Raw genomic sequence first — 14,162 nt, 5'->3', positions numbered from 1 at the left:
TACCTTGCTTAGATCTCGCAATTGGCTGAAACAAGAGCAGATTCACTAGAATATGATATTCCAATGAAGTATCATCTTGGCATTCTCAGATTGCAAACCGCAACAAGCACATACCGATAACACATGCTACGAAGATTGAATGGCAAGTGTATGAAGGTACGATCATCACAGACATGAACATCATCAAGATTTCAACTCACAAGAGGAAGGGAAAGATAAAGGAAATACATTTGTTACGCTTAAAAAATTAAAATATGTAAATGTAAATATCAATTGTTCAAACAACATTTAGCTTTCAACGCATATTCAACATTTGATAGCACTAATTTCCACAAAATTGAACGAAAAAGGTTACCAAGCAAGTTAGTGATATCAAATGACAAGCCTCCGTATACGCACATCAATAAAATGGTAGCATTGACATTGGCCTTCTTTACCCCCCCGCAAAGGGTCCTGGGTTGAGCCGGCAGGGGTAATACATATTCAGCATCGATTATCATGAGTGAACAATCATCAGAAGAAGAAATGACCCACCTTGATGCTTGAGCCATGGTTGACAGTCGCCGGAAAATGTTTACAAAGTAGATATGACTTCATTTCTATGAATCATTGTAATTAGTGCCATCAACACCATACATAATGGTGCATTTAATTGTAAGACAAACAAGCACCGAAACAGTAATCTACTTGCCAATCTTCAAAACAGGGCAGGACGTGCTACTTTGACGTAATCGCTATAAAGATCAGGACACTCATCTTTGAATGGTTGGACAAACTTCTCAAAAAATTGAGGCTCGTTGATATTCAGGCAAGAAAAAAAAGAGACATTAATATTCTCGAGCTTGTTGCTAGTCACTTTTTGTATCCCCCTCTCCTTCAGACCTTTCCAAACTCTATATCTCGGGATTACTCTCTTCTCCAAGCTATAGGTCAGCACGTTAGGTCTAAGTGCTATCTCAGAAGGCAGGTACCCGGCCTCTTTCATGAAAAAGTCCAAACCGTTCCTCAATTTAGATTCCGAGACCGTTAAGGCATATGGATTTTTCCTAACTAATGCCAAGACATCATCGTCATTAAATCCATAGCTCTTATATATTCTCTTCCTAGCATCCAAAGTAGCTTCACTGATAGAACACAAAGCACAAACTCCATGAAAGAACATCCCCGACCCACGAGGAATCCCGAGGTTTTCAACCCTAATCAAGACAGGCTCCAACGACTTTGTGCCGAATAATGAATACCTAGTTTTCCTCAATGCAAATAATTTAATCTGATCATCAGATAACTCATAACTTCGCAACAACGAAACTACATCAAGTACACCCTTTCCGAGCAACCAAGGCCATTTCTTCACAGCATTAATCAAAGCCTCATTATCATCACCAAAAACCGATTTCAAAATCTCAAGTGTAGGAATAATCTGATTATTCAAATTTCTGTGACAAAAATCAGGATATAAACTAATAACATGAGCTAAATCTGACTTAGAAAAACCCAAATCATGTAAAGCTTGAATCTTTGGATTTAGGGTTTTATCAACATTACAAAATAAGATTTCGGGTAACCTTGAAACTAATTGCTTAATCTGGGATTGGGAAAATCCACTAATTTTGAAGAAATCAATAACGGAATTAGGGTTTTCAGTAGATTTGAAGGTAGTACTAACCTTTGAAGAAGTAACAGAAGCTTCTTCTTTGGAAAAACCAAGTGAATTTACCAAATAATCCACCATAGAATTAGGGATTTCTGAAGCTTTTGATGCTACAGTTGCGTAATTTGAAACCCTTTTGAAAATGGTTTGAACTCCATTGATGCTGAGCTTCAACATTCTCTCTCAATTTTCTTTTCCTAAATCGGATGTAAATTTAATTCAACGGAGTAAGAAATACTCTGTAGGATTAAACGGGTTCGCTTTAGCGAATCCGACCTAAAACGAACTGAAATGATCCGTCCAAAACCGATCAAGTTGACTCATTTGCCGTCTCTAGAGGAAGTGTTTTTTTTTTTGGTTCAAATAAGGGGCGAACCCCGAAAGCTAAGGAACTACTAGACGGGGAAAGGCCATTCCATGAATGTCTTTTCGTAAAATCGTACGGAGTGCTGGTGAAGGATATTCGATTATAGTAACATCGAAGCTTGAATTGACCCCTTAGTTTGCTACCCAATCCGCCGTTCTATTTGCTTCTCTATACTCTATAGCTATGTTTAAGTTTAACCGTCCAAGTGCTATCAAAAATAAGGTCCTTGCATTTCTTAACCAGAGCACGAAGATTATTATGAAGCTTTACAACCAATAAACCCTTTATTTGATGTAGATAATACTAATACAACTTAATATTTTTAATTTTGGATCACTTCGGATCATTTTGAATCGATCAATTACCGGGTTAGACGGTTTTGGGTCGAGTCACCTTGGGTCGGGTCGGGTTAATATTGGGTCAACCAAAATTTGGGTAAAAGTTTGTGTTAGGTCGGGTCAATTTGAATTTTGAGTCATAATCAGGTCAAATAATTTCGGGTCAATTTAATGTCTCGGGGCCGGGGAAGCTTTATCGAATCGGGTCAGTTTTATCAGGTGTCCAGCTTATGTTATGTTGATTCAAACATACTCCGTTGATTACATTTACGGATACATTTACAGCCGCTTTTGGAAAAGAAAATTGACAGAAAATGTGGAAACTCAGCATCAATGGCGTTCAAACCATTTTCTCAGTTCACATCCTCAAAAGGGTTTCAAATTACACAACTGTAGCAGCAAAAGCTTCAGAAATCCCTAATTCTATGGTGGATTATTTGGTAAATTCACTTGGTTTTTCCAAAGAAGAAGCTTCTGTTACTTCTTCAAAGGTTAGTACTACCTTCAAATCTACTGAAAACCCTAATTCTGTTATTGATTTCTTCAAAATTAGTGGATTTTCCCAATCCCAGATTAAGCATTTGGTTTCAAGGGCACCCCAAATCTTATCTTGTAATGTTGATAAAACCCTAAAACCAAAGATTCAAGCTTTACATGATTTGGGTTTTTCTAAGTCGGATTTAGCTCGTGTTATTAGTTTAAGTCCTGTTTTTTGTTATAGAAGTTTGAATGATCATATTATTCCTACACTTGAGATTTTGAAATCGGTTTTTGTTGATGATAATGAGATTTTGATTAAGCTTGTGAAGAAATGGCCTTGGTTGCTCGGACCGGGTGCGAAAAAGGGACTTCTTGATGTAGTTTCTTTGTTGCGAAGTTATGAGTTATCTGATGATCAGATTAAATTATTTGCATTAAGGAAAACTAGGTATTTATCAATGGGCACTAAGTCATTGGAGCCTACCTTGATTAGGGTTGAAAACCTCGGGATTCCTCGTGGGTCGGGGATGTTCTTTCATGGAATTTGTGCTTTGTGTTCTTTCACTGAAGCTAGTTTGGATGCTAGGAAGAGAATGTATAAGAGCTATGGATTTAATGACGAGGATGTCTTGACATTAGTTAGGAGAAATCCATATGCCTTAATGGTCTCGGAATCTAAGTTGAGGAACGGTTTGGACTTTTTCATGAAAGAGGCCGGGTACTTGCCTTCTGAGATAGCATTTAGACCTAACGTGCTGACCTTTAGCTTGGAGAAGAGAGTAATCCCGAGATATAGAGTTTGGAAAGGTCTGAAGGAGAGGGGGATACAAAAAGTGACTAACAACAAGCTCGAGAATATTAATGTCTCTTTTTTTTCTTGCCTGAATATCAGCGAGCCTCGATTTTTTGAGAAGTTTGTCCAACCATTCAAAGATAAGTGTCCTGATCTTTATAGCGATTACGTCAAAGTAGCACGGCCTGTCCTGTTTTGAAGATTGCCAAGTGGATTACTGTTTTGGTGCGTGTTTGTCTTACAATTGAACGCACCATTATGTATGGTGTTGATGGTGCTAATTACACTGATTCATAGAGATGAAGTCTTTGTAAACATTTTCCGACGACTGTCAACCCGTGGCTCAAGCATCAAGCTGCGTCATTTCTTCTTCTGATGACTGTCCACCCGTGAAAAAGAAGGCCTTTGTCAATGCTACAACATTTTACTGATGTGCGTATACGGAGGCTTGTCATTTGGTATAGTAACTTTCTTGGTAACCTTTTTTGTTCAATTTCTTGGAAATTAGTGCTATCAAATGTTCAATTTTGCTCATCATTTGGTAAACGAACCCTATAGTTTGTTGAACATTTGTTGTTTTTCATTAATTGACAAGTCGTTGAATTGTGAAATTTGGGTTAATTAGCGGAATTTTCTTTTCGTTAATCTTCTGGTGTAGTTAGTCTTAAATCACTGACCATCAATGAGAAATCTAGGAAGCCTATTAACTACCTTGATTTGCTTGTTTAATGCGGGAGTGAAAAGCCCTTGAGAGTTGAGAGTGTCCCTCATGCCGTAGACTGGTGTGAGGAACCACGAGAATGCGTTATATTAGTGTTTAGGAAACTTCTTACAAACCCGAGAGGGGAATAATTGGGAGATCTGTAGAGGTATCGGCCTATCGGGTATCGATCCTTAGAGCTTTCTTTAGGTGAAAACTAAAATAGTGCAACAACACTCATTGGCTTGCGAGATATACGCTTCCAGTGGCGTAATCTTGGCCATATAGCCGCCAGTCCTTGATTGTTATGCTCTGCATTTTATTGATTGAAAGAGCTACATTTTGTTTTGTTTGTTTCATTGTATGGATCACAATGACACCGAAGCATAGAAGCTCCCTCGTGATTGTGAATTCTGCAAGAGCTTCTCTCGACAAAGAATCATATTGCTACAAAAAAAATGATCTCCTAGAAGTATTACCGAAAACCAATGGGACAAATTGATTAATCATATTACAAATATCATTTCCATATTACATTGTAAACGTAGCAAATCATTCAACGGATGTATGTATTGGGTTGAGAGGACCCGGGATCGATATTAGAAACAATTTTTTTCTATATCTTCTATCCAATTTTAGTGTCAAACGATACAAAATACAAGATAGCGGAACAATAATTTTCTTCCTGGAATAACATGGAACCCAAATAGAAGGCTCGAAACCAAAACCACAAAATACAATAGCACCACTTTGTTCCTCGTAGAAAACCCGGTTTATTATTATCTCCTCCTAGAAAAGCCTGAATACAAAGAGAACCAAGATCGTACGGTCTAGTATCGCCCCCTTCCTTTGACAAGATGCGATCAATCCCACTCAAGTTATCGGGCACCGGAATCGACGGAGGCCTCTTCGGTTCAAATATGGAGACGGGATTGGATACAGGACCCAAGTCTTCTTCGGACAGCACTGGGTAGGGTATATGGTCTGTTGACTTGAGGGATAATCTTGTTCGTCTTACCTTCGACCAATGCTGTCAAAAGTTGCTATATCTCCGAAGGCAAATCTTTTCAACCAAAACAGAATCTGCAACATAGAAAAAAGAATAGGGTACAAATCACCCTTGCCTGGAAGGTAAAACTATTTCCTATAATACCATAGCACCTTACCACTGAAGCTACTATTTTAAGGATTCAATGCTGGAGACATGGAATGTCCACGAATGTCCGTGACACACCCAAAGGCCAAAACGGTCAGAACAACCGAGCCTACAAGGCCAGCGGTAAAACATACGTAGAAGTAAAATTCTAGGAGAAGCATGTTTGAAACCCAATACTCACCAGCAATGTGAAAATATTTGCTTCACTTCCAACAACTGCAAGTCTGCAACCACCACAGTATATAAACCCAAAGACCTGGGATTCATAAGACGCCATAACGAGTCCATTTTTATTTCACATTAAAGCAAATACTCCCTCCAGCAGAACTCGAATTGCAAAATTTCATTAAAATACTACTCACAGTCACATATATTCAACCAATGTCGCAATGCAGTGTACAAGAGGGAGTATAAAAGAGAACAACGGAGCATATTGAGTTATCTCGATTGTTTATTACCCCTCCGTATTTCTTTACAAAAGTAGAGCTTGTTCTGAAAATGTAGTTGACACTTGACAGATTGCATCAAACACAATCTAAACAAAAGGGCTGAGATTAAAACCGCAGAAGTAACTAATATTTCTTCAATCATTTATAATTATGATGCTAATTACTGACATTAAGTGTAACATACAAAGTTACAAACATCCCTTGCTTGCATCTCGCAACTGGCTGAAACAAAAGCAGATTCAGTAGAATAAGAATCATCACATACATGAACAATGAAGAATCATCTTGGCATGCTCAGATTGCAAACTGTGTACAAGGGCTACAAGCACATACCCATAAGTCCATAACATATCATACGAAGATTAATGACAAGTGTATGAAGGTACGATAATCACATACATGAACATCATCAAGATTTCAACTTACAAGAGAAAAAACAAAAGGAATGGAAAGATAAAAGAATTATATTTGCTAAGCTTAAAAATTAAAATATGCCAAAGTAAATATCAATTGTTCAACAACATTTAGCTTTCAATGCATATGAAACGGTTTTTTTTTTTAGTGTTGACCAGGAGTATCCCTACCCACAGTTGGGGCAATCTCCTTCGTGAAGGGGTGCTGAAGGCAATTTAATGGGTAGACCTCTCCCAAGTTTGGCTTTTTCATTCGCAATAGTCAAAAATCGAACCCCTGACCACAAAATTGAACAAAAAAGGTTACCAAGCAAGTTAGTGACACCAAATGACAAGCCTCCGTAAACGCACATCAGTAAAATGTTGTAGCATCGACACTGGCCTTCTTTCCCCTCCTCTCAGAGTGTTCTGGGTTGAGTCAGCAGGGGTAATACATATTCAGCATCGATTATCATGAGTGGACAATCATCAGAAGAAGAAATGACGCAGCTTGATGCTTGAGCCATGATTGATAGTCGTCGGAAAATGTTTATAAAGTAGATATGACTTCATTTCTATGAATCATTGTAATTAGCGCCATCAACACCATACTAATGGTGCATTCAATTGTAAGACAAACACGCACCAAAACAGTAATCCACTTGGCAATCTTCAAAACAGGACAGGACGTGCTACTTTGACGTAATCGCTATAAAGATCAGGACACTTATCTTTGAATGGTTGGACAAACTTCTCAAAAAATCGAGGCTCCCTGATTTGCAGGCAATAATCAAAGAAACATTAATATTCTTGAGCTTGTTGTTAGTCACTTTTTGTATCCCCCTCTCCTTCAGACCTTTCCAAACTCTATATCTCGGGATTACTCTCTTCTCCAAGCTAAAGGTCAGCACGTTAGGTCTAGATGCTATCTCAGAAGGCCGGTACCCGGCCTCTTTCATGAAAAAGTCCAAACCGTTCCTCAACTTAGATTCCGAGAGCATTAAGGCATATGGATTTTTCCTAGCTAATGTCAAGACATCCTCGTCATTAAATCCATAGCTCTTATAGATTCTCTCCCTCGCATCCAAACTAGCTTCACTGATGGAACAAAAAGCACAAATTCCATGAAAGAACATCCCCGACCCACGAGGAATCCCGAGGTTTTCAACCCTAATCAAGGTAGGCTCCAATGACTTTGTTCCAATTGATAAATACCTAATTTTCCTCAATGCAAATAATTTAATCTGATCATCAGATAACCCATAATTTCGCAACAAAGAAACTACATCAACTACACCCTTTTCGAGCAACCAAGGGGATTTCTTCACAGAATTAATCAAAACCTCATTATCATCACCAAAAACCGATTTCAAATTCTCAAGTGTAGGAATAATCTGATCATTCAAACTTCTCCAACAAATATCAGGATTGAAACTAATAACATGAGGTAAATCCGACTTAGAAAAACCCAAATCTTGTAAAACTTGAATCTTTGGTTTTAGGGTTTTATCAACATTACAAAATAAGACTTTGGGTCCTCTTGAAACCAAATGCTTAATCTGGGATTGGGAAAATCCACTAATTTTGAAGAAATCAATAACAGAATTAGGGTTTTCAGTAGATTTAAAGGTAGTACTAACCTTTGAAGAAGTGACAAGAGCTTCTTCTTCGGAAAAACCAAGTGAATTTACCAAATAATTCACCATAGAATTAGGGATTTCTGAAGCTTTTGCTGCTACAGTTGTGTAATTCGAAACCCGTTTGAATTTGTGAGCTGACAAAATTCGTTGAACTCCATTGATGCTGAGTTTCAACATTCTCTCTCAATTTTCTTTTCCTGAAGCGGCTGTAAATGTAATTCAAGTATTCAGCGGAGTATATGTTTGAACAAACGGACTTAAACGGGTTCGGTTTATGGCGGATTTGAATCCGTCTGATATCATTTTCGTTTTTACATAAGCGGTTAAAGTTGACCCGGCTTGATAAGACTAACCGAGACGAAAGTGAACCGAAATTGTCTAACCTGATTATTACTAAAAATTCAAATTAACCCGCCCTAACCTAATCTTGACATCAACTTTGAATGACTCATTGTCGACTTGACTCAAGGTGACCCAATCGAAAACTATCTGATCCAATATTTGACCCGATCTGAAATGATCCAAAGTGACCCAAAATTACGAGTATTAAGTCCCCTCAAAAAAAAAAAAAATTACAAGTATTAAGTTATGCGAGTATATTAGTAGTATTTGCATCAGAAGTATTACCGAAAAGCAATCGGACACATCGATTAATCAAGATTACAAATATCATCTCCATGTTACATTGTAAACGTAGCAACCCATCATTCCATAAGAACTTGTTTGCATGTGTAACTATGGAAGATGAACGCATCCGCACATTTTCAATTTTTCTCCAACAAATGTTCAAATGTGGACCTTTACATTAGAAGGACATATCAGTTTTAACCTTAAGACGGGTCAAGTATCACACATAAGACAGAATCAACAAACCTTGAGCCAATATCTAACCTCATGAAGTCATGATCTTAGGCACAACTACAATACTAACTAGTAACTACAGTCAAATTTGCCGAGTTCATCAGAAATGCACGAAAGCCGGATTTGAAACCTCAGCAAGAGCAGCAATTGTTTTCAACGCTTGCTTACGAAAAACCATGAAGCCGTTCTTGAGGAACTTGTGATTCCACTTTACTTATTCGCTGAGGAGGCCACAGAATGTGTGTGACTCTACCTTGGGCTAAACCCAGGGGAACCTGCAAGAGAGATGTAAATTTTACTTGCCGACAATTCTTAGAAAAAGCATAGAATGATCCTTCAATACCAAACCGAATTTTTTAGTTTGATTAAGGTAATCCTGATTATCTATCGAGATAAAATGCAATCCACTGCATAGGAATACAATATTATTGAAGGTTCTTACTGTTGGTGCTCGAGGGCTGGGGAGCGCAACTGGTCGTCAAAAAAGGGAAGGGGAAAAAATTAAAACTCTACTCGAAAACAGATTTATTACTACACCTCAAAGTGGTCACAACATATGCCTTAAATGGCCCAAACATTAACACGAGCAATTTTCGGAAAATTTTCTGCCATTTGAAAAAGAAAGGGAATGTTAAAATGAACAGAATGGTTAAGTGAATATATATCAGGCCGTATATATCACTTCCAGACCATATTAGGCTATTACTACACTAGTCACTACCAATAAAGTGAGCTAGGGTGAACAACTACGAACCGGTAATATATAACCATCAATGAGAAGTGGGTGGTGAGCTAGGGTGGACAACTACGAACCTGTAAAAAGTGGGTGGTAAACAAAGAAGTAGAATGATAAAATACAATCAAAGAATACATACTAGACCAAGATATCTTGAATCCATACTGGTCGCGGAATTGTCTCCCTCCACCCGACAATGCCCAGCAGGAATCTTCACTGTGACATGCGTATCAGGCAGTTTGAGCCAATCACCAGGCAAAGCAATGATCCTCTTCACATTTTTCTCCTTGTGGTTAGTTAGAGACCTATAGGGTTCCACAGAAGCGGAGCAAATGCCAGAAGAATAAGAAGATATCATATTTGAAACTATGTTCTTTGAACACTTCACTTTGACAGTGTTGGTGCTGACTATTGAAACAGCACGACACAACACTATGCTACTATTATACCGAATTTTAGGCCCAAAACACGAACAATAACACCACATAGTTGTGTCATGTGTGTAGCCTCTCAGACTTGCATAACATAGGTTTGAACATGATCAAGAGAGTTAGAACCCGAATCATTTGATATTTTAGTTGATGAACTTGCAATCTTGCTCATAACTTTACAATGCTATCAGCATTTCCAAAGTTCTACATTTACCAACCCCCTTCGCACAACAAATTCCAATTATTTTACAAATTACTTTTAAATTAGGTTGCACGAGAAATTTCTTCGCTACATCTCTATCCATGTGACAGGTTAAATAACAGAGACAGTTTATAGGGGATGCGTTAGCAATATCAACATCTCTTGATATTTCCAACAACATATACAAGCCTCATACGAGAAACTTACGAGAGGACTATCACGTCACCGTGCGAAAAGCTATATCTCCTAAGTCAAATTTTTTCAACCAAAACATAATCTGCAGAATAGAAAGAAGAAGAGGAAAAATCATCCTTGCCTGGAAGGTAAAACTATTTCTTATAATCACTGCATTCATGATTCATTATATCATAGCACTTTACCAGTGAAGCTACTATTTGAAGGATTCAATGTTGGAGAAATGGAATGTCCACAAATGTGCGTGACACACCCGAAACGGTCAGAAACAGTCAAGCCTACAAGGCCAGCAGTAAAACATAAAATTCTAAGAGAAGCCGTTTTTGAACCCCAATACTCATCCGCAATGCGAAATAATTTGCTTCACTTCCAACAACCGCAATCACCACAGTATATAAACCCAAAGACCTGGGATTCATAGGACGCCATAATGAGTCAATTTTTATTTCACATCAAAGCAAATACTCCCTCCAGCAGAACTCGAATGGCAACATTTCATTAAATACTACTCACACATATTTAGCCAATGTTGCAATGCAGTAAACAGGAGGGAGTATAAAAGAGAACCACAGAGCAGTTTGAGTTACCTCGATTGTTTATGACTCCGTATTTCTTTACAAAAGTAGAGCTTGTTAGGAAATTATAGTTGACAGATTGACCAAATCGTCAAACACAATCTAAACAAAAACGCCGAGATTAAAACCGCAAAAGTAACTAGCACGTCTTCAATCATTTATAATTATGATGCTAACTACTGACAGTAAATGTAACATACAAACATCCCTTTGCTTACATCTCGCAATTGGCTGAAACATCATATCATACGAAGATTCACTAGAATAAGATACTCCAATGAAGAATCATCTTGGCATGCTCAGATTGCAAACCGTGCACAAGCACATACCCATAACACATATCATACGAAGATTGAATGACATGTGTGTGAAGGGACGATCATCACATACATGAACATCATCAAGATTTCAACTTAAAAGTGGAAAACAAAAGGGAAAGATAAAGGAAATACATTTGTTACGCTTTAAAATTAAAATTATAAATATCGATTGTTCAACAACATTTAGCTTTCAATGCATATTCAACATTTGATAGCACTAATTACCACAAAATTGAACAAAAAAGTTTACCAAGCAAGTTAGTGATACCAAATAGCAAGCCTCTGTATACGCACATCGGTAAAACGTTCTTCCCTCCCCCCCCCCTCTTCTCTCAGTGTTCTGGGTTGAGTCAGCGTCGATTATTATGAGTGGACAATCATCAGAAGAAAGAAATGACCGAGCTTGATGCTTGAGCAATTGTTGACAGTCGTCAGAAAATGTTTAAAAAGTAGATATGACTTCATTTCTATGAATCATTGTAATTAGCACCATCAACACCATACATAATGGCGCATTCAATTGGAAGACAAACACGCACCCAAACAGTAATCTACTTGGCAATCTTCAAAACATGACGGGACGTGCTACTTTGACAAAACAGGGTAGAACGTGCTACTTTGACGTAATCGCTATAAAGATCAGGATACTCATCTTTGTATGGTTGGACAAACTTCTCAAAAAATCGAGGCTCATTGAGATTCAGGCAAGAAACAAAAACGTCATTAATTTTTTTGAGCTTCTTGTTAGTCACTTTTTGTTACCCCCTCTCCTTCAGACCTTTCCAAACTCTATATCTCGGGATTACTCTCTTTTCCAAGCTATATGTCAGCACGTTAGGCATAAATGCTATCTCAGAAGGCAGGCACCCGACCTCTTTCATGAAAAAGTCCAAACCGCTCCTCAACTTAGATTCCGAGACCGTTAAGGCATATGGACTTTTCCTAGCTAATGTCAAGACATCCTCATCATTAAATCCATAGCTCTTATATATTCTCTTCCTATCATCCAAAGTAGCTTCACTGATAGAACACAAAGCACAAATTCCATGAAAGAACATCCCCGACCCACGAGCAATCCCGAGGTTTTCAACCCTAATCAAGATAGGCTCCAACGACTTTTTGCCCATTGATAAATACCTAGTTTTCCTCAATGCAAATAATTTAATCTGATCATCAGATAACCCATAACTTTCCAACAAAGAAATTACATCAGGAAGTTCCTTTTTCGCACACGATCCGAGCAACCAAGACGAATTCTTCACGGCATTAATCAAAACCTCATTATCATCACCAAAAACTAATTTCAAAATCGCAAGTGTAGGAATAATATGATCATTCAAACTTCTGTGACAAAAATCAGGATATAAACTAATAAGATGAGCTAAATCTGACTTAGAAAAACCCATATCATGTAAAGCCTGAATCTTTGGTTTTAGGGTTTTATAAACATTACAAGATAAGATTTCGGGTGCCCTTGAAACTAATTGCTTAATCTGGGATTGGGAAAATCCATCATTTTTGAAGAAATCAATAACAAAACTAGGGTTTTCAGTAGATTTGAAGGTAGTACTAACCTTTGCAGAAGTAACAGAAGCTTCTTCTTTGGAAAAACCAAGTGAATTTACCAAATAATCCACCATAGAATTAGGGATTTCTGAAGCTTTTGATGCTACAGTTGCGTAACTTGAAACCCTTTTGAGGATGTGAGCTGAGAACATAGTTTGAACTCCATTGATGCTGAGTTTCTTCAACATTCTCTATCAATTTCTGTAACCGTAAATTAATTCAAAGGCGTAATTGTGTGACTCGAATTGTTTGACTCGATCATGAGGTGACCCAACCTAATAAGACTGCCCAAACATCCGAAAGTGACCCGAAATTGTTTGACTCGATTATGACTTACAAGTTACAATCCGAATTGACCCGATATTAATTTTGATTGACCTGATATTGACTCGACCAGAGGTGACCCGACCCAAAACATCTGATCGGATAACTGACGATTTCAAATGACTCAAAATTATGTTATACAGTTTATTAGTATTATTTTCATCAAAATAAAGGGTTCATTGGTTGCAGCATTTCGTAATAAATACGGAGTAACTAATTGTGTTTTATAAGATATTCTTAGTTAATTAGTCATATTAGTACTACACAAGCTCTTGTTTGTGATGGTCATATCCGTCACAAGTTTATGACGGGACAAATATCAACTACATTGATAGATAACGACACCTCATTTGTGACTCATTTGGCATTCTGATTTTGTTTTATCTAACCATGTGTGTGATATTTGACCCGCTACAATTTTGTGCCGGATATGTCTGTCACAAGGGAGACTTACTGAGTTACTGGTAGTATTAATTAAAGTGTTTTAGCCATTGCTCCGACCTAAAATGACTCATACCCGAAATAACCCAACCCAAATGGCTCAAAATCCGAAGTCACCCGATGCTAAAAGGGCCCCATTAGTTGACATCCAAAACTAACCCGACCTGAAACGAAGTGTGTGGCAGACTCGAACGACCCAAAAACCTAGCCCGATTGACATCTCTAAACAGTACACCAAAAAAATAATTTTTAAGCAATTTTTAATAAAAGTGTATTTTAAGGGAGTAATTTAAGAAATAAGTTGGGAGTATATAAGGAAGTAATTTTAAAAAACTGAATTTTAAATGGGAATTTTTTTTTTTTTTTGAAAGAGAAAAGAACAATTCATTAATAGAAAGTCATACGGCACTTACAAAGAATAATTATAATCGAAAACAAATCTAATGGAAACCAAAGAAAAATAATTTTCTTATAAACTAGGTATCTCGAAACAGCATCTGACAATTCGGCTCGTCCTATTATCGCTATCTTCATGTAGCTTTTGA

The 14,162-nt window shown here is 37.6% G+C and overlaps 4 protein-coding genes across 4 annotated transcripts; 1 reads left to right on the top strand and 3 right to left on the bottom strand.

Moving 5' to 3' along the window:
* Positions 1-209: 209 nt before the first annotated feature.
* LOC141604799 (transcription termination factor MTERF8, chloroplastic-like) lies at positions 210-1,916 on the bottom strand. The gene has a single exon (XM_074423298.1). It carries the CDS (start codon positions 1,826-1,828, stop codon positions 698-700), a length of 1,131 nt encoding a protein of 376 aa, XP_074279399.1. The 5' UTR covers positions 1,829-1,916; the 3' UTR covers positions 210-697.
* A 685-nt stretch (positions 1,917-2,601) lies between these two features.
* LOC141604798 (transcription termination factor MTERF8, chloroplastic-like) lies at positions 2,602-4,076 on the top strand. Its single transcript, XM_074423297.1, has one exon. It carries the CDS (start codon positions 2,671-2,673, stop codon positions 3,826-3,828), a length of 1,158 nt encoding a protein of 385 aa, XP_074279398.1. The 5' UTR covers positions 2,602-2,670; the 3' UTR covers positions 3,829-4,076.
* Positions 4,077-6,306: 2,230 nt separating this feature from the next.
* On the bottom strand, positions 6,307-13,148 carry LOC141604797 (transcription termination factor MTERF8, chloroplastic-like). Its single transcript, XM_074423296.1, has 3 exons — positions 10,404-13,148; positions 9,703-9,868; positions 6,307-9,102 (listed from the first exon to the last, which is right to left on the bottom strand). Exon 1 carries the CDS (start codon positions 13,038-13,040, stop codon positions 12,045-12,047), a length of 996 nt encoding a protein of 331 aa, XP_074279397.1. The 5' UTR covers positions 13,041-13,148; the 3' UTR covers positions 6,307-9,102; positions 9,703-9,868; positions 10,404-12,044.
* On the bottom strand, positions 7,019-8,143 carry LOC141606968 (transcription termination factor MTERF8, chloroplastic-like). The gene has a single exon (XM_074426347.1). It carries the CDS (start codon positions 8,141-8,143, stop codon positions 7,019-7,021), a length of 1,125 nt encoding a protein of 374 aa, XP_074282448.1.
* Positions 13,149-14,162: the final 1,014 nt, after the last annotated feature.

Source organism: Silene latifolia, chromosome 10, assembly GCF_048544455.1.
Source record: "Silene latifolia isolate original U9 population chromosome 10, ASM4854445v1, whole genome shotgun sequence".
NCBI lineage: Eukaryota > Viridiplantae > Streptophyta > Magnoliopsida > Caryophyllales > Caryophyllaceae > Silene > Silene latifolia.
This window is presented reverse-complemented; position numbering and strand designations above follow the sequence as displayed.